Below are 20,434 nucleotides of genomic sequence, written 5' to 3'. Positions count from 1 at the left end.
ATAAAATGATTCCTCCCACTTTATTTTTATTTTTCAAGATTGTTTTAGCTTTTGTAGTTTCTTTGCCTTTCCATATAATTTGAGAACAATCCTGTCTCTCTATAAAAAAAAATCTGGCTGGAATTTTGATAAGACATTAAATGTATATATAAATTTGGGGAGAATTGATATCTTCAATATTTTGTGTCTTCCAACCCATAAACACAGTATGAATATGTCTCTCCATTTGTTTAGATCTTTGATTTCTTACCGTCTGTTTTCAGCGTACAAGTCCTGTACATGTTTTGTTGGATTTATACCTAAGCACTTCATTTTTTGAGCAATTGTAATTTTAATTTCATCATGCACATGTTCATCGTTAGTATATAGAACTACAGTTGGTTTTTGTATGTTTATCTTGAATCATCAACCTTGCTGAACTTATTAGTTCTAGGAGTTTTATTGTGAACTAGAGGCCCGGTGCACGAAATTAGTGCATGGGTAGGGTCCGTAGGCCTGGCCAGCAATCAGGGCCCATCTGTGGGGTGACCGGCAGGGCGATGGGGGGGCCCCCACTGCACCTGCCTTGGTTGGGCTGGGTCTTGCGGGCTGGGGGCAGCTCCTGTGTTGAGCATCTGCCCCCTGGTGGTCAGTGCGTGTCATAACAGTCGTTCCACCGGTGGTTCTGCTGTTCGGTCGATTTGCATATTAGGCTGTTATTATATAGGCCTGGTGCACGAAATTTGTGCACGGGGAGGGTTTCCCTCAGCCCGGCCTGCACCCTCTCCAATCTGGGACCCCTTGGGGGATGTTTGACAGCAGTCGGACATTTGTTTCACAATCGGGTACTGTTGGCTTCTAACCGCTTGCCTGCCTGCCTGCCCCCTAAGTGCTCCCCTGCCAGTCTGATTGACACCTAACTGCTCCCCTGCCAGCCCGATTGCCCTCAATTGCCCCCCTGCTAGCCTAGTCACCCACAACTGCCCTCCTCTGCAGGCCTGGTCCCCCCCAACTGCCCACCCCTGCTGGCCTGATCGCCCACAACTGCCCTCCCTTGCCGGCCATCTTGTGGCAGCCATCTTGTAGCGACGTCACGCGAGGGCGTGACACTACCTAGGCTTTTATTATATAGGATAGGATTCCTTGGGATTTTCAGGGTTAACAATCATGTCATCTCAAATAGGGAAAATTTTGTTTCTTCCTTTCTGATATGTCTGCCCTTTATTTCCTCTTCTTGCCTTATTACTCTGGCTAGAACTTCCAGCATTATGTTGCGTAAGAGCAGAGAGAGTGAATATCCTTGCTTTGCTCCTTATCTTAGGGGAAAAATCACTCCCTCTTTCACCATTAAGTGTAATGCAGGTGTGGGGGTTTTTATAGATGCTTTTTTACTGAATTGATTTTTAAATTGTGGTACAGCAAGTTGACTTATTGATGACAAAGGATCCTAATGGGCTTATGAAATGGTCAGGTGCTCTGTGTGGCTCAAAAAGTCCACTGTTCTGTCTCAAAATGGTTCTCCCAATCTGAGTGAAATTCTCTAGCCAGACATTCACTGTTTTTGAGTAAAGGCATCTTTGTAATGCAGATCCTCTTGGAAGGGGAAACAGTTTATATTGCTGTTATGGTTTCTTTTCTCCTTAACCAAGCATTGTAAGCATTGGACATGTGGGACAAAAGAGGGAGGAACAATTTTTGGAGCAGAGAATGCCTCAGTTGGGCAGCAGGGGGTTACTGGGTGCCTTTTCTAGTTGAAGCACAGACAGGAGTTTTGAAAAGGATTCAAAGCACAATTTAACCTTTTAAAAATGTGCATTTTTGTATTAAATAACTATAATTTAAGAAGTACAAATACTGCATTTGAGAAGTTTATTTTAAAATTTATTTTTTAAATGGCACTGCATTTGCTTAATATACTGCATTTGTTAATGCTCTTCCAAAGTACAGCTTCTAGAAAGCAAAGATATCCTGCTAATAACAGCCATTTTGTCAAGAATGACAGCATGTCATTATTTTACTTACAAAACAAGATGATATAACACCAAGTTATAAGGATGAAGCACAAATTATATTTCACAAAAAATATAACTTTTATTTCATTTGGGAACATAATTATAGTATATCATATCTTCTCAAATTTCACAGAAATGCCCTAAGTAATTAGGCTCTATAGACACCAAGAATTTGAAAGTGTTATTACTTTTTTTCCTGTTGCAGTTTTACATACAGAAAATTATTTACAATTTAATAGCATTGAAAACTTTTGTTAATTATACTTATTTAACATAGATCACTTAGTGATTCAGGTTGTACTGGATGAAGTCTGGAAGCTACTCATATGGGCCTAGTATTTTAGAATTTGATTGTCTTGTTTCCTAGATCATAATGATACCATCTTTTGGCTTTCTTTGCTGAACTTTCAGAAGACCTGTTCTATAAAATATTTTACTTCACTTATTTTAGCTTCCCTCCATAATTGCTAGGGTGGAGTAACATTCTAATAGCTTTCACAACTGTGAAGTTTATGCTACTTCTGTTTTGTACATCAGGCTGCAAAGACGCTCCACCCAGCAAGAGTTTTCTTTAGACTAAGGATAGGGTGCTTTGCCAGGAGTAAGGCAAGAACTGTGATTAATAGGCAAAAGGTTAAGGATGAAGGTGCCTTGGAGTAAGCAATATAATTTTCAAATTGATGAGAAGGAACCAAAACTCACAATGGGCAAAGGGATTGCAAAAAAATATCCATCTGCTCTGAATTAGTTTAGGTCTCTTGATGTGGATGAGTTATATTCCTTTGAATGGGATTGCAGAACCACTCTAGGTGATCTTTGAGGACACACAGAGAGTAAGAGGATAACATACAAATGCTATTCAATGTATAAAACAACCATAAGCTACAACCAGTGAACGCAATTTCAATTTCAGGCAGGATTCCAAATATACTATCAAAGGGTGATTTGTGAGGATGTATTAGAGAACTAATAAAATTGGGCCAATTTTATGTTCATTAAGAGAACCAGAAGGTAGACTTTGCTCTATTTCATTTTGTGTAGAGTTACTAGATCCAGGGACAGTAGCAGGCATTAAATATATGGACCTTTTGAAGGCATTTGACAAATTTTGTCAATATTCTTGAAGATAATAAGAATACATATAGGCTGCTTACAAAGATAATTGGGTAATTGAATAACAAATTGAAGAGTTATACCCAAAATATGCTGAGTAATGGGTCAGCATCAACCATGGAGATAGATATGATGTGGACTTCTATCCTCAACTTGGTCATAGTCAACATTTTTTATCCATGAATTCTAGAGTTACTAGGTCCAGGAACTGGAGTAGCCACAGAATATATGGACTTTATGAAGGCATATGACAAATTTTGTCATAATATTCCTGAAGACAATATGAATAAATGTAGGCTGATTGCAAAGATAATTGGGTAGTTAGCCCTAAAGGTTTCCTAAATGTCTGTGTCTTCAACACTTACAGGCCTATTTGGATCATTCCCAGCTTAGGGCTTAGTTCTTCTGGGTGTGATGTCCAATCCTCTTTCACCTGCCAGCCATGGGTAGGGTGGGTGAGCGGAGGGCGTTTAGTCACATTACCACATAGAACAGCCAGGACTGTGGAAGGTAGATCTGTAAGAAAGCTGGAAAGGAGTGGATTGGTATATTCAGTATAACGAGACATGGTTTTGCATTGCAGTATTTTTAAATAAGGGCTTTATTTAACATAAAAGACAGATATAGAATATAATCTATACTAATAAAAGGGTAATATGCTAATTAGACTGGACTTCCTTCTGGACAAAGCCATGGTGGTGGGGCCAAGGCAGAGGCAGTTAGGGGTGATCAGGCCAGCAGGGGAGAGCAGTTAGGGGTATCAGTTAGGGGTATCAGGGGGAGACCATTTAGGGGGATCAGGCTGGCAGGGGAGGCAGTTAGGGGAATCAGACTGGCAGGGGAGAGCAGTTAGGGGGATCAGGCTGACCGGCAGGCAAGCTGTTAAGAGCCAGCGGTCCTGGATTGCGAGAAGGATGGCTGCCTGCCGGTTTAGGCCCGATTCCTGTGGGCCTAAACCGGCAGTTGGACATCCCCCGAGAGGTCCCGTATTAGAGAGGGTGCAGGCCAGGCTGAGGGACACCTCCCCTCCCATGCATGAATTTTGTGCATCGGGCCTCTAGTAGTAACATAATTGCTAAAAATATAAGAGATCACTATAATCTAGGGTTGCATTAGAAGATATTATTAATGATACTACTAATGAGATATTGGAAAGAGGGAAGTTTGAGTACTCGCTTATTCTGCTTCAGTGAGACAAGCCACTCTGAAGTAGGCAGTTCTGGGTACCATACTTGAAACAGATGTAGAACCCAGGAACAAGTTCAGAGAAAAATATCTAGAATGTGAAAGAAATTAAAAACCATGTCGTAATGGAAACAGCTGTAGGAATTGGAAGTTGACCTGGGAAAACAAGATAGGGAATGTTCCTTATAGCTGTCTTCTAATATAAGAAAGAGGCCTGTGGTTGTTCCACATGGTTACTAGGAGGTTTAGGGCCAGTGGACACTCTAGGCAGGCAGATTTGGGGTCAGCATGAGAAAATTTCCTGACAGACAAACCGTCAGAAGATGCAACAAGCTGCTTTACAATGTAGTTTTCCATCATCTGGGGTATTGAAAACTTATCTAGGTAGGAGTAAACTCAGTGAACACATCCAGGGCTTGAACCAGGTTATCTTTATGATTTTTTTCAAACCTGTTCTTTTCTAAATCTACACTTTTGGTATCAGTGGCAGTTAGATGATTGATGAAGTCATTCATTGGTTTTCTACAGTATTATATTTTGGGGTGGCATTGATTAATAAGCTTATATAAGTTTCAAATGTACAATTCTATGATATATCATCTGTATATTACACTGTGTGCCCACCACCCAAAGTCAAATAATCTTCCATCACCATATATTTTACCCCCTTGAACCTTGACTAGTCCCCCAACCCCCTTCCTTCTGGTAACCACCATACTGTTACCTGTGTCTATGAGTTTTTGTTTGTTTGTTTTTCTTGTTTGTTAATTTGTTGCTTTTAGTTTTATATCTCACACATGAGTGAAATTATATGGTTCTTAACTTTTTCTGACTTATGTCACTTAACACGATATTCTCAAGATCCATCCATGTTATTGCAAATGGCAGCATTTCATCTTTTCTTAAGGCTGAATAGTATTCCATTGTGTATCGGAGGATACTTCAGTTGTTTCCCTGTCTTGGCTACTGTGACTAATGCTGCAATAAACATAGGGGCTCATCTATCTTTATGAATAAGTGTTTTCAATTTTTTTGGGTAGATAGCTATACTCTTAATTTTTTGAGGAGCCTCCATACTGTTTTCCATGTCTGTACCAATTTACATTCCCACCAGCAGTGAATGAGAGTTCTTTTACTCCACAATCTCTCCAACACTTGTTATTACTTGTTCTTGTTGATAATAACCATTCTAACATTTGACATTTTTATTATTAAAGTTTAAATGTGCAAAATTTTACTGTATAAAAATTTATTATTAGTTTGTTTTAACCTAGTCTTGTGTAATAGCATTGATAAGCAGATAAGGTGGCCACACTCTTGGTTACAGGAGTCATTTCTACAGTCTTGAGGGAGGTTAATTAGGAGTAAGTACTTTTCTTATAACCCAAGTGTTGTTTTCTTTTTAGTGCCCTGGAGCAAATATTTAATGAAGCTGTCTCTTTTCCTTTGTGAATAGCAAGACAAGTAAAGGCTACTTGAAAATATTTATGTACTTGAGATAGAAAAAATAATTACCTCTCTTTTGACTTTACTAAAATTCTAGTTTTCACCTCCCCAATGTTGTCCAGAGATATGTGGACATTATATCTGAAGAGAGTAAGAGGATTTAGCTGACATCCACTTTGTAGATAAATATGATACAAATGGTTACAGACGTGGGTATTGGTTTTAAATAGACCTGAGTTTAATCCTCACGTCTCCACCTACCAGCTGGTTATAAACTTCAATAGTCTCCCTTTCCTTATCTATAAAATGAGTACAACCATAACTCCCTGAGGGGAAAGAACTAATTTAGGGAGAAGAGATTAGGTCCAAAGTATTTTTTCTTCTTTGTGGTTTTATGATAGAATGTAAAACTCTGCAAAAATCATAAAATGTTAACACTGAACAGGAACTGAGAGTTCATTTCTTTCAATGGCCTAATTTTATAAATGAGGAAAGTAAGATCGGAAAAAGCCAAGAGGCATCTCCAGAATCATGGTGCAGTTGGCAGTGAAAGGCCAGTGCTTTCTTCCCACTCCATGGAAAACTCATCTTAAAACAAGAATTGTAACGATGTTTTCATCATTTTTGTTTTATTTTATGGAAAATATTTCAAGAGCAAGTCTTTCTTAGAGATACCATGGAAAAATAATTACTCTGAAGGATTCTTTTCTAATTCCAAGATTCTGTGTCAGAATCAATATCATGGCAATTTAAAAAATTTTATTCAGATATAAGCAGTGTCATAATTATCACTCCATGTCATAGTACAGTATACATTTACTTCATTTGACAAGCATATTGCAATAACATCTTCTGTTGGACTTCATTTCTTCAGAATTTAAAAATACCATTTTAGTAAATGTATATTCTATTTTCTAGATGCCCCCTGAAGAAAAGGTTTGTAAGTACTGTGGAGTGAGCTATCTAATTCTTCATGAGTTTAAAGCTATGGAAGAAAAAGTGAAAGCGATGGAAAAAGAGATGAAATTTTATCAAGGAAGTGTAGAACGTGAAAAGAAACTTCAAGAAAAGCTACATTCTCTTAGCCAAGATTTTGAACAATACAAAATTGACAATGACTCCAAAACAGAAAGGTTGGAATATGTTATTCTTTTCTATTATTTATTTAGTCTGAAGAAAAGTACAGACAATAAATAGACTTTCAATGTTCTTCTAGAATTTCTCTGTATTAGGTATAATTTATACTTGAATACATGTTAGTTTTTATTAATTATCAATAATTAATAAATATAATTATTAATTATAGTTTGAGCATTCTTTTAGACATATATTTATTCTCAGAATGATTAGAAACCAATTAATTTAGTAGCCATAAGTTGAGATAGGTTAAGTTTTATTTTTCCCCATGTATATCTTAATTTTATCATTAAGAAGATTTGTCTGTCAAAAACTAGGTGAGTTTTGGCAGTTTCTGATGCCTAACCTTTGTTTTAAATGGCCTTGAATATTTAGATTTACAGGATAAGGTTTTTATGACTTGAAAAGGATGCCAGGACATTAAAAGTGGCATGTGATTCTAAGTCACGGAAATTGGGAAAAAAATTAAATAATAGGTTCCTAACACTATCAAATCTAATCCATTTAGTCTGCCTCAAGACACTTCAATGAACTTGTACAGACACTTCTAAGAGAAGGTTTTTTTGCTGGAGTTTTATGGCTTTACCTTTTTCCCATGAATGAATATTTCTCCATTTAAAATATCAACAGTTGGTGTTAGTAAACCTTGAATTAATGAATTTAATGAATATCATCATGTCTTTACAAAAATAGAAACTTTCTTAAATCTCTTAGGATTAAGTACTTCTATTACATTTTATTACAAATTTTAATAATTACATTAAATGTCAATTGAGTCCAATATCTTGTAGTTCTTTACCAAGAAAATTTTGTTATAGTTTTTTAAATTTCAAATCTGAATAACAAAGTGTTTCATACTATTTGAGTGGAAAAAAAAAACTTGAAGTATTCAATTTAAAATTTGGTGGTTTTCTTGCCTGTCAGAGATTCTTTTGTTTGGTGTTTATTTACACTTTACTTTCTTTATGTGTTGTTTAAGTACATAAACACTTAAAGTAAAAGATGTATATGGGAGAAAAGGCAAGAAAGTCCCTTTTTATCCTGCTGATTGCTTTTTGCTGGAGATAAAACCACTTTTAATGATTTGGTGCATATTCTTCATTGTGCCTTTACCTTTATTATAGATACATTTATTTAATGTATGTAATATACACTGAGTGGCCAGATTATTATGACCACCCCATCAGTACTTAGTTGGGCCACTTTTTGCCTTCAATACTGCTGCGATTCTTCTTGGCATTGACTCCACGAGATGTTGAAAGGTGATGCAAGGAATCTGACACCGTACCTGATGAATAGCACTGTCCAGTTCTGTGAGATTTGATGGTTGTGGAACCAGCTGCCTGATGGCTCTTTTAATTTTGCCCCACAAATGCTCAATTGGATTGAGATCTGGTGATTGTGGGGGCCACCTAAGCGAGGTAAAGTCTCCCTCATGTTCTTGAAAGCACTCCTGCACAATACGAGCACCGTGGCATGGCACATTGTCTTGTTGGAAGAAGCCATCTCCATTGGGATACGCCATCAACATGATAGGATGAACTTGATCAGCAATGATACTTAGGTATGTTGTGCTATTCAGACGTTTATAATGATCTGGCCCTCCAGCAACTTCAGCGGAAAATTAGAGCTAATTTGCCTACAAACGTCAGGTGGTCATAATAATCTGGCCACTCAGTGTATATAAGCCATGTAGTTTTTAAAATGGTTATCATTAATAAATCGACAAACAACAAATTTGGCAGTCTGCAGAGAAAAGGGAACCCTCGTGACTGTTGATGGGAATGCAAATTGGTGCAGCCTCTGAGGAAAGCAGTATGGAGTTACCTCAAAAAATTAAAAATAGAACTACCTTTTGGTCCAGTGATTTCACGTCTAGGAATTTATCCGAAGAAATCTGAAACACTAATTTGAAAGAATGTATGCACTCCTATGTTCATTGTAGTGTTATTTACAATAGCCAAGATTTGGAAGCAACCCAAGTGCCCATCAGTAGGTGAGTGGGTAAAAAAGCTGTGGTACATTTACCTAATTGAATTCTACTCGACCAGAAAAATAAGGCAATCTTACCCTTTGTGACAGCATGCATGGATCTGGAGAGCCTTATGCTAAATGAAATAAGCCAGTTAGAGAAAGACAAGTACCATATGACTTCACTCATATGTGGACTCTAATGACAAAATAAGCTAACAAGCAAAATAGATACAGACTCATAGATAGAGGGCAGGCTGACAGCTATTAGGGACGTGGGGGCTGGGTGAGGAGGGTAGAGGGATCGAACAAAAAAGGAAAAAAAAATTGCCCTAGTCCAGTGGTCGGCAAACTCATTAGTCAACAGAGCCAAATATCAACAGTACAACGATTGACATTTCTTTTGAGAGCCAAATTTTTTAAACTTAAACTATATAGGTAGGTATATTGTTATTAACTTAATTAGGGTACTCCTAAGGCTTAGGAAGAGCCACACTCAAGGGGCCAAAGAGCTGCATGTGGCTCGCGAGCCGCAGTTTGCCAAGCACGGCCCTAGTCGGTTTGGCTCAGTGGATATAGCGTAGGCCTTTGGACTGAAGGGTCCTGGGTTCAATTCCTGTCAAAGGCACATACCTCAGTTGCAGGCTCCTCCCCGGCCTGAGCCCTGGTCAGGGCACGTGCAGGAGGCAACCAATCAATGTTTCTCTCACATCGTTATTTCTCTCTGTCTTCCCCTCTCGCTTTGACCCTTTCTAAAAATCAATGGAAAAATGTCCTCAGGTGAGGATTAAAAAAATAAATAAATTCATTGACATAGACAACAGTATGGTGATTACCAGTGGGAAAGGGGGGTGGTAGAAAAAGGTATAGGGGGATAAACAGTGATGGAAGGAGACTTGCTTTGGGGTAGTGAACACACAGTACAGTGTACAGATGATGTGTTGTAGAATTGTGCACCTGAAATCTATATAATTTTGTTAACCAGTGTGAACCAATAAATTCAATAAAACACACACAAATGTGTATTGTTTAATTTCCAAGTATTTTGGGATTTCCCAGCTTTCTGTTTGATTTCTAGATTAATTCCGTTGTGGTCTGAGTACAGACATTATATGTTTTTAATTTTTAAAAATTTGTTAAAATGTGTTTTATGGCCCAGAATGTGGTCTGCCTTGGTGAATGTTCCATGTGAGTATGAGAAGAATGTATATTCTGCTGCTGTTGGATGAAGTAGTCCATAGATGTCAATTAGATCAGTTGATTGCTGCTGCTGTTGTGTTCAAATATGTCCTTACTGATTTTCTGTCTAACGATTTTATCAGTTGCTAGGAGTACAATATTGGAAGTCCTCAACTCTAATTGTGGGCTTGTCTATTTCTCTTTGAGTTCTTTAATTTTTGCTTCACAATTTTGTAGCTCTGTTGTTTGGTGTGAACACATTTAGGATTGCTATGCCTTCCTGGTGGATGGATCCTTTTTTAGTCATATAATGCACTTGGTTTTCTCTGGTATTTTTCTTTGTTCTGAAGTCTACTTTATCTGATAATAATATAGCCACTACTGCATATTTAATAAACTGTTTACATTGTATTTTTTCCATTTTTTTACTCTCAACTTACCTCTGTCATTGAATTTGAAGTGAGTCTTGTAGATAGCATATTGTTGAATCATGGGTTTTTAAGTCCACTCTGCCAGTCTCTTTTAATTGGTGTATTTAGACCATTCACATTTAAAGTAATTATTATTATTTTAACATATATTTTTATTGATTTCAGAGAGGAACGGAGAGGGAGAGATAGAAACATCAATGATGAGAGACAATCATTGATCAGCTGCTTCCTGCATGCCCTTACTTGGGATCGAGCCCGCAACCTGGGCACGTGCCCCTGACCAGAATCAAACCCGGGACCCTTGGGTCTGCAGGCCATTGCTCTATCCACTGAGCCAAACTGGCTAGGGCTAGGTAATTATTGATATGCTTGGATTTAAGTATGCCATTTTATTATTTGTGTGTAGTTTGTTCTCTCTGGTTCTCTTCTTCTGTTTCTCTTTTCTTACCTTTATTTTGGTTTCTTGAACATTTTTAAGGTTATAGCTTGATTTCTTTATAGTGATTTTTAGTATATTGCTTTGTATAGGTTTCTTAGTGGTTGCAATACAGGTGCATAACATCATAGTCTGTGGTTTAATTATGATGTGTCTTGGCATGGATTTCTTTGGGTTTATCTTTTTGGATAGAATAGGATCTTTCCCAAAGATTGTTGAAACTATGTTTATAACTCTTGTCATATTTAGGGAGTTTTCAGCTATTAATTCTTTAAATATTATTTAAAGCTACTTCCTCTCTCTTTTTCTCAGATTCCTAACTTATGAATATTTGCTCTTTTGTTATTATCCCACAGGTCCATAAAACTCTGTTTATTATTTTCCTGTCTATTTTCTCTCTGTTGTTCAGACTGGGTGCATTCTGCTGATCTATCCTAAAGGTTGATGATTCTCTCCTCTGTCATTATACTCTGCCATTGACCCATCCAGTGAGGTTTTTTCCCCTCAGTTACTGTGTTTTTCAGTTGTATAATTTCTTCTTTTTTTAAAAAAAATGTAACTTCTTTTTCTTTTTGAGGTTTTCTTTCAAGAAAAATTTAATTACTTTTAAAAATAACTTTTGTGATGACTGCCTTATAATCTTTGTTTGATAATTCCAACATCTGATTCATCTCAGTGTAGGGTCTGTTGATTGTCTTCTCTCGTTAGTGTTATGATTTTCTTGGTTCTGGCATGATGATTGATTTTCCATTGAATCCTGTTTATTTTGGAGGTTATCCTATGAGACTTTGGATCCTATTGAATACATACATTTTTAGCAGGTACTCCCTCTGTTGAGGTATAGCATGATAGCCAGGTGGGTATGTTTTTTTCAGCTTCCTACTGTCCTACCAACACTGCCTTGTATCAGACTGGTGGAGTGAAGGTCACCTATTCCCCTTGGCCCCATTCACATCTTTCCAGCCAAAGTAGATCAGCAGCTTGCACTGCCTGTGTCTCTGCAGGGGTATATAAGATCAGCTCCCTGCTGTTGAGCTTACTGTCAACAGGGAGGCAGGGAATCAGAAGACTGACTCATAATGTTTTGTTGCAGCAGGGTAGGGGCAGAAGCTTGGCTCCTCTCTGTGCCCTGCTGACACCAAGGGATAGGAAAATGCCAATCAGCACTGCCTTCCCCCACTTGATTCTGCCTTGTTGATGCCAGATGTAAGTGGAGGCTCAGCTCTCTGCTGGTCTCACTGGCACCAGTGATAGGGAAGCAGAGTGTTGACTCCTCTGTCTCTCAGCACCTTATTCTACCTCATTGGTGCAGGGTGGGCTGGAGGCTCTCTACTGAGACCCTCTGACAGGATATGGGTGGGGAGCAGCATTAGGAGTGCTGCTAGTCCTGGTTTTCACTGCTTCATTTGGCCTCTTTGCTGCCAGTTGGGTATGGAGGCTTAGTTCCCCACTGGACCTCACTGACACAAGGAATAGAAAGAAAGTGGAGTACTTACTTCTACCAACGTGTACTGCTTTGTTTAGACTCATTGGTGCAGGGTTGGATGGAGGCTCAACTCCCCACTGGCCTCGCTGATACTATTCTGTTTGGGGAGTGGAAACATAGCTTACTTCTGCAATAGGAGAATGAAAAATCAGCTTCCAACTCACCCCACTGACACACCAGCCAGGTGGATGGGGGTGCACTACCTGTTTCTGTGGGGCAGGGGTGGTATGGTGTGGAAGATCAACTCCTTGCTCAGCTGCAGCCCTGATGAAGCTATGGATGAAGCTATGAAGTGGGGAGGTACAGTTTACAGTTGATGTTTGGCTGGAGAAGATATTGCAAAGAATGCTTTCTGTTGTTGAGCCACTCTTCTCCTGAGAAGCTAAGTAGATCAGACATTTTTGGGAGAATGTTTTTTGTGTGTGTGTGTGTGTGTGGTTTTTTTTTAGTGTGGCTTGTAGGTAGTTCTGGGTTGGAGACTTTTGAAGGACCCTGCCTGGGACATATGAGAGACAATAAGGAAACTCAGGGATCTCCTTGCTTCGGTATTTGTCAAGTCCCAAGGCCACCTGCCGTCTTTCCATCTTTCAGAGTCTTCCTTTGCTTGTGTGTTATGATCAGGATTTTGTAGTTTTAAGAGGGAGGACCTAGGAGTAATTGGGGCTATTTCATTTTGGTTGTGACCTTGGGTTGATTTTTGGCAAATTAAATATTGCTTTGAATAAGAACTTTTTTAAAAAAAATACTTGACTAAATTCTCACATATGTCAGTAGGTAGCTCACAAAAGTCAGTAGTTACATAAATGCATCTCTCTATGCTTGCTTAACATGTCCTCTTTGACCTCTCTTCTGCTCATGCCAAATTGAGACTGTGCATGGAGATTTGAGCAGCAGGATAGATCTTTCCATGAAAAACCAGACTTAAGAGTTCTGCTGGACATAGTTAGTTGTTGTCTCAAATCGGGTGAGCCACATAAGTCAGGTGTGGAGCATCAGCCCATGGAAGGGGCAAAGGTAGGTACTAAGGGTTCAGAGAACCAGATTGAGTCCACAGTTTGGGATAAAATTAACACAGAGAGTGTCTCTGAGTTTATAAACAAGAGTTGGAGGAAATAGGTGTAGCTGGCTAGGGTAGAGGGTGATGGGGGAAAACAAGGGAGATTTTGTTAATTATTATCTTCCCCTGCCAGACATATTTCCCACCTAGACCAGTTATATCAGTTAGGAATGTAATCTGCAGAAAGAGGCTTAAATTGACAAGGGTTTATTTGTTTCTTAAATCAAGAAGAAGAGGTATAGGCAGCTCAGCCATGTCACCAGGAACCCAGCCCCTTCCCATCTCTCACTGCATTTCTCAGTGAGTAGGCCTTCTGCCTCGCGCTGGTTCTCATGATTTCAAAGTGACTCGTGCACTGCCAGAAGTCAGGAATACGAAGCGGGGAGTCGGAGGAAAGGCCTGTATTAGGAAATCCAAGGCTCTCCCACAACTGCAGGGCAGCATGGCGAACAGACTGCAGGGAGTTGGCTCATTGCTTCCTGAAATAGTCTCAGGTTCTGTTGTCAGGAAGACGCTTCCAGGGCCTGCCTCACCTGACCATTACATTTTCCTCTGGAAAATCACATGTACATGCTGACTGTAGTTCCTTGAGAGGAAGAAGAACGGTATCTCAAAAAATAAATATATATCTTTTGTACATGTCTTTGCCCAGGCCGTGCTTTGTCTACTTTCGCAGTATTCTGCTGTGTTCGGAAGTATTGTAAGGCAGACATGTCAAAAATGTTTGGGACAACTGAATTTTGAATAACCAAGATTTTACAGAACAAAGAACTAGTGTAGAAGTATAGTTCTTATCACGTGGGGAATACTTCTCAGGGAATCATTTCAAATCTCTGGGAGCCTTTTCAAACCCTCACCTCTCCTCTGAAATTCTGATTGTCCCTTTTGGGGAAGAGTGAGAATCTCTGCAGTGAAACGAGAGCTGCTGCTGATGGGAGTGTGATTGGGCACATGGGGAAGGCAGGAAAAAGGTTGAGGACCATTTGGAAAAGCACTCTTTTTCAGGCCTCTGAAAAATGCCTCCAGTGGACACAGGGTTGTTAACAAATAAATTAAACCTAGAAGTTTGTATCATGTTTTTCTTAGTCTAGAAGTATAAATATGCACTTATTATATTGATATTTGTACTATGCGCTACTTAAAGTTTGAAAAACCTAAGCAAGTTTTATTCACACCATGTAAGACCAGCTAATCCTGTTATCTATCATCTTTTCATTATTCTCCCACACCAGCTAGATTACGTTTCAGACCAAAGTTCTTAGGTATAGAGGATACTGTTTTCCTTTATTCCTTCTCTCTGTGGACACATACAAACCGTAAACAGAAGTTGACAGGTGTTTTTCCTATTGGTATAAATAATGTTTACATGGGTTTCCTTGTTACTAGATACAGAGATTGATATTTAGTCAACAACACTGATAGACCTATGTACACATGTATATCTTTTATTACCAGTATAACTTTGAAAGCCCTTCTGTGTATCATTATGTTATTGCTATAGCAACATGGTTACCAAAACAAGGTACATATTTTTCTGCTTTGTCTTTTTAAAGGAGGACTTTTCCTCCTAAGCTTTTAAATGGGCATTGTAGAGTTTCAGTCCCAGACATTCGGTAGTCTTTCTATTTATCTTTTACCCTTGAGTTTTCCGTAGTTATGATTCGTTATTTATCACTGTAACATAAAGTACAATTTGTATTGGAGTAAATCCTAGTGGGAATTTTGAGAATGAATGAAGGGAAGCAGTATTTGATATGGTTAAACAGTGGAGGCCCTGCTATTACCTAGCCCCATGATGTTGTCTTGAAATCTTTTTGTACTTTTGTTACTTGTCTATAAAATGGTCAGAGAAGCAGCTACAGGAAGGATAGTCACATTACTCTGTGCCTGGCAGGAATCCAGTTATGTTTCACCCCCACCCCCCTCCATGTGTGTTAACTAAGGTTTAATAGCATACAGTTTCTCCCCCCATAGATAGCATCACATTCCCACCTACTTTGGATCTCTAAATATTGCCTAATATCACAAGGGAAATTATTGGGTCTAAGAAATATCCGAATTTCAGTGCTACCACAGTAATTAATTCCAGTTTAATTGGGGCTTTAAAATGCCAAGCCCAACTTTGATTAGGTCCGCACCCTGTGTTTCTGCTCAGGGGAGTAGAGATGTTATAGGAAGCTTAACTTTAAAACTTAATTGTTACTTTTTATTTATTATTAGAGGCCCGGTACATGAAATTTGTGCATGGGTAGGGTCCTAGGCCTGGCCAGTGATCAGGGCCAATCGGGGCCTTCCGGCTGCTGGCCAGGGCCTCCCTTCCCCGGCTGCCGGCTACCAGCGGGGGCCTTCCTTTGTTCCACGCTGCCCCCTGGTGGTCAGTGCACATCATAGCGAGTGATCGAACTCCTGGTCTCCCGGTTGAACTCCTGAGAGGACACTTTGCATATTAGCCTTTTATATATATAGAAGATTCCCATTTCTTTCCAAAAAGGGCATGAGGCATTTTAAAAGGCCTTAATAAAGTTAACAACATAGGCGGGAAAGGGGAGAGTGGTGTTGGGATGAAAATCAAGAAACCAAATGTGTCAATCCTACAATTCCGTTTACCTGCGCTCCAGGCACTTCTGTACTCACAGCCTTTTTATAGGAGTGGGAAAGGAGCAGGGGTTGGGAAGTGTGTTTTATTTATTTAATTTGTTTATGTGTTTATGTAAGCAAGGCTGACTTAGCTCTGGAAGGAATCTGCAAGAGGTCTCCAGGAGATAATTTGGAGGGCAGTCAGGCATTAGTGAGAACCTGCATGATCTGTGTATCTGAAGCAAATCTTAATAGGCAATAGATGGCTGCCTCTCTAATGCTGGGCTCCATGCTGCTGCTCATTGAGGAGGCAGTAAGATGGTTCCAAAGAACACAGCCCCGGCTTGCCTTTCTGCTAGCATTCTCTCCATCCTCTTCTCTCCACCCACCTCCTTACTGCTTCACTTACCACCAGGCTTGAACAAACAAGTCAGATCATGTTATTTTAATTTGCTGCAGGTTTGAATTAATACATCTTCAAAAAGTGTACAGTTTATTTTTTCTCAAATTCTTTATTATTTATGTATTTCTAAATGGGAACAATTTCAAATTGGGGGAAATGAATGAACTCATTGAGTGAGGTATGATCAGCAACTCCTGTTATATCTATTTTATAGATGGCTAAACAAACAAAAAGATTAAACAATAGTGCTCACACAGCTTATTAAATTCTTTATTTTTGTCTTTTCTGTAATGTCACTATGGACTAGTTGAAGATGCCAAACAAATATGGCTATGGCAAGCGGTGGCATGAAGACTCCTATGCCATCCAGTGGAGACCTGTTTTGAAGGGACAGGGCACACCAGATCTTGACCCTTGCTTGTTCAAGTGAGGAAACCCAAATGTACAAAAAGCCATCCTGTATTAACAAGAGACAGGTTGGTTGAGTTCACAGAACTGTTAGGGAAGCTGTCCCTGGAAACAATGTGAAGAACTCAACCAGAAATCGTCTTCATGTGTTACTGGCCTGCTTTTAAAGTAAACTAAAGATGTGGTGAGAATGGAAAATTCTTTCCACTAGCCAAAGTGGCTCCATATCTGAAATTACTAATTTGGGCACCCATTCTTTGTTCATACACTCTTCACCTTCCAACTTGATCAGTTTCATTGCGGCCTGAAATCTATTGATGCCTCTACCATCTCTCTGTCTCTTTCTGTTATCACTTTCTTTTGAAGTCCAACTTAGTTCCCATGGTCTATGATGTCAACCATTCCCTTGACAATATCTTAAAGTCCCTTGTCCCATTATCCTTCCATCATATCAGCCTGGAAAATCCCTAATGTGGATAACTCCAACTAACCACACTCTTTTTACTTGAGCTTCCAGGTCTACAGGAGATAATTCCTTGAGCTTCCAAGAACCTGATACTATTATTCCTCTTTCTAGAATATTTTTACCTTCTCTTTCTTTAGATAGTCCTTCCTTTCCAACAACATTTGCTCAAGACTCTCCAAACAAACAAACTTAATCTGAAGTTTATGCTAGCTATTTCTTTAGCTCTTTCTTCATTTTCATGCCACCCTTATGTTCTTAACTTCAGGAAATGTTTTCCCCATCACCAGTATGCAGCATTAGGTAGTGTTGAAAGTCTGGGTTCTGCCAACACACTGCCTGAATTTGAATCTTGGTTCCATAAGTGGTGTGGACTTGGGCACATTTCTAAATACTCTCTGTTTCAGTTTCCTACACTATAAAATGGGAATAATAATACTACCTACGTCACTTGGTTATTCTGAGTATTAAATAGGGTTGTTGTGAGGGGTGTGTGTGTACACACACACACACACACACACACACACACACACACACTAGAGACCCTGCGGGATCGGGCCTAAACCAGCAGTCAGACATTCCTCTCACAATCTGGGACTGCTGGCTCCTAACTGCTCACCTGCCTGCCTGCCTGCCTGCCTGATCGCCCCTAACCACTCTGCCTGCCTGTCTGATCACCCCTAACCACTCGCCTGCCTGACTGATCGCCCCTAATCACTCTGCCTGCCTGATTGCCCCTAACCACTCACATGCCTGCCTGATCACCCCTAACTGCTTGCCTGCCTGATTGCCCCTAACCACTCTGCCTGCCTGACTGATCACCCCTAACCACTCTCCTGCCTGCCTGATCACCCCTAACTGCTCGCCTGCCTGATTGCCCCTAACCACTCTACCTGCCTGACTGATCACCCCTAACCACTCACCTTCCTGCCTGCCCGATCACCCCTAACCACTCTGCCTGCCTGCCTGATCACCCCTAACTACTCATCTGCCTGCCTGATCGCCCCTAACCACCTCTGCCTTGGCCCCCTCCGTTGCGGCTTTGTCTGAAAGGTTGTTCAGCTGTCTGGTCTAATTAGCCTATTATGCTTTTATTATTATAGATATATTAAAAGCTTAATAGGCTAATTAGACCGGACATCCTTACTGACGAAGCCATGGCAGCAGGGGCCGAGCCCCTTCCATGAATTTTGTGTATCGGGCCTCTAAAATATATATATATTTAATACAATATTTTAATTCCTTATATAACAAACTGTAATTATGATGACATCATCAATCCTGGGCACCATGCTTGATTTTTCCTATTTTGTCACCTTCTTCTTGGATATTTTTGAGTCTATGCATATGTCTCTCAATCCATACAGACATCATCCTGGTTCATTCTCTGTTTGAACATCTACCTACCCTAAATGACCTGTTGCCTATTTCTAATTTATTCTTTACTCTGCAACCCAGGTGATTGTGTCAAAATACATATCTGATCATTACACTCCACCACTTTACCTGTAGTAGTTTGCATTGTTCTTAGAAGAATAAAGTCCCAAATTCTCTTTATGGTTTGAGATTCTGTATGATCTCTGGCCCTTGGTTATCCTCACTCTTTTTTGTCTAGTCACCTTAGACTTTTTTTTCAGTTCCTAAAAGGCACTATTGTATCTTCTACTGGGGACTCTTCACCCTTCCACCATCTTTTCCCTACTGCCCTTTTCAGGTCTTAGCTTACATGTTACATCCTCTGACAGGTATTTTCTGACCCTGCAGGGGTTCCATGACATTGTTGTCCATTTCTTAGTGTTTTTTTAAAAATATATTTTATTGATTTTTTTACAGAGAGGAAGGGAGAGGGATAGAGAATTAGAAACATCAATGAGAGAGAAACATCGATCAGCTGCCTCCCGCACACCCTCTATTGGGGATGTGCCCGCAACCAAGGAACATGCCCTTGACTGGAATCGAACCTAGTACCCTTCAGTCCGCAGGCCGACGCTCTATCCACTGAGCCAAACCAGTTAGGGCCTTAGTGTTCTTTATACTTAGAATTATTTGTTTAATGTTTGCCACAACTTGGAAGCAAGTTCACTCTGGCTGTCTCCTCAGAGTCAGAGCCACAGCCGGAGTTGTGGCCAGGCCTGAGAGTATTCTTTCTCTATTCCATGCCAACAGAGACAAATTACATTTACAGTTTTTCAAATTATTGTAGTCTTTCTTTTTAGCAATAAATTACAAAAATGTTTAATGGTTAAACAATTTGTTGGTCATATCTAATTTTTTTCCTGTTGCTGTAATTGTGTGACCTTCCTTTTTATATTATCTTAGTTATTCCTCCCAGCAACATTTTTTTCTTGGACTTCATTTTTATTTATTTAATTTTACCTTTTATTGAATTTATTGGAATGACATAGTTTAATAAAATTATATAGGTTTGAGGTGTACAATTTTGTAATACATTATCTGCATATTGCTTGTGTGTCCACCACCCCATATAATTTTTATATGGATTTGAGTTAGTATAAAACTCCCTGAGGCCATTCTCATTTCACTGTGTTTGTATGTGGTTTTCCCCTCCGTTATCCCATTCTGTTTCTTCCTTTGTGGTTAGATTATTTTGATTCTTTAAGATCCTTTTTTAAATGATGTTATCTCCAGTTACTCTAATCCATAATGATCTTTTTGATATTATATAGCACTTATATTTTTCAATAAACCATTTAGCAGTTAAGTATGTACTGCCTTATTTTGTGTTTTTGTTGGTGTTTGTACTTAAGTCTTGCCTTATTTGTTGTTATTCTCATCTGAGGATATTTTTTCCATTGCTTTCAGCAAGAGTGGAAGGCAAGGAGGGAAGGAGGGAGGGAGGGAAGGGGCAGTAAGGGAGGGAGGGAAAGACAAAGAGAGAGAAACATCAACTGGTTGTCTCCTGCACACGACCAGGGGTATGTGCCCTAGACCAGGAATGAAACCCATGACCCTTCAGTGTGTGGGCCGACGCTCTAACCACTGAGTAACACTGGCCAGGGCAAGTCTTGTTTTTTTTTTTTAATGCGTCAAAATCCTTGAGAACAATAACTGCCTTTATCTTCCCTTGTATTACTCATAGGACCTCACACCATGATGGGTACATGGTAGGTGTTTGCTAATATACTGAGTG

The 20,434-nt window shown here is 39.5% G+C and overlaps 1 protein-coding gene across 6 annotated transcripts in view; it reads left to right on the top strand.

Moving 5' to 3' along the window:
- LEKR1 (leucine, glutamate and lysine rich 1) overlaps positions 1–20,434 on the top strand; it is a 123,281-nt gene that overhangs the window by 17,251 nt on the left and 85,596 nt on the right. For 2 of the 6 annotated variants that reach the window (XM_006090340.3, XM_023755155.1), the window contains one exon: positions 6,654–6,868. The exons of 3 other annotated variants lie outside the window; for them this stretch is intronic. In XM_006090340.3, the coding sequence (XP_006090402.2) occupies positions 6,654–6,868 (215 nt within the window). Of the gene's footprint in view, positions 1–6,653; positions 6,869–20,434 lie in introns of those variants that run through there. One more of the 6 variants, XM_023755160.1, reaches the window with a different exon arrangement.

This window comes from Myotis lucifugus, unplaced genomic scaffold (assembly GCF_000147115.1).
Source record: "Myotis lucifugus unplaced genomic scaffold, Myoluc2.0 scaffold_70, whole genome shotgun sequence".
NCBI classification, from domain to species: Eukaryota; Metazoa; Chordata; class Mammalia; order Chiroptera; family Vespertilionidae; genus Myotis; species Myotis lucifugus.
Note: the sequence above shows the minus strand (reverse complement) of the source record. Positions and strands in the feature narration are given on the sequence as shown.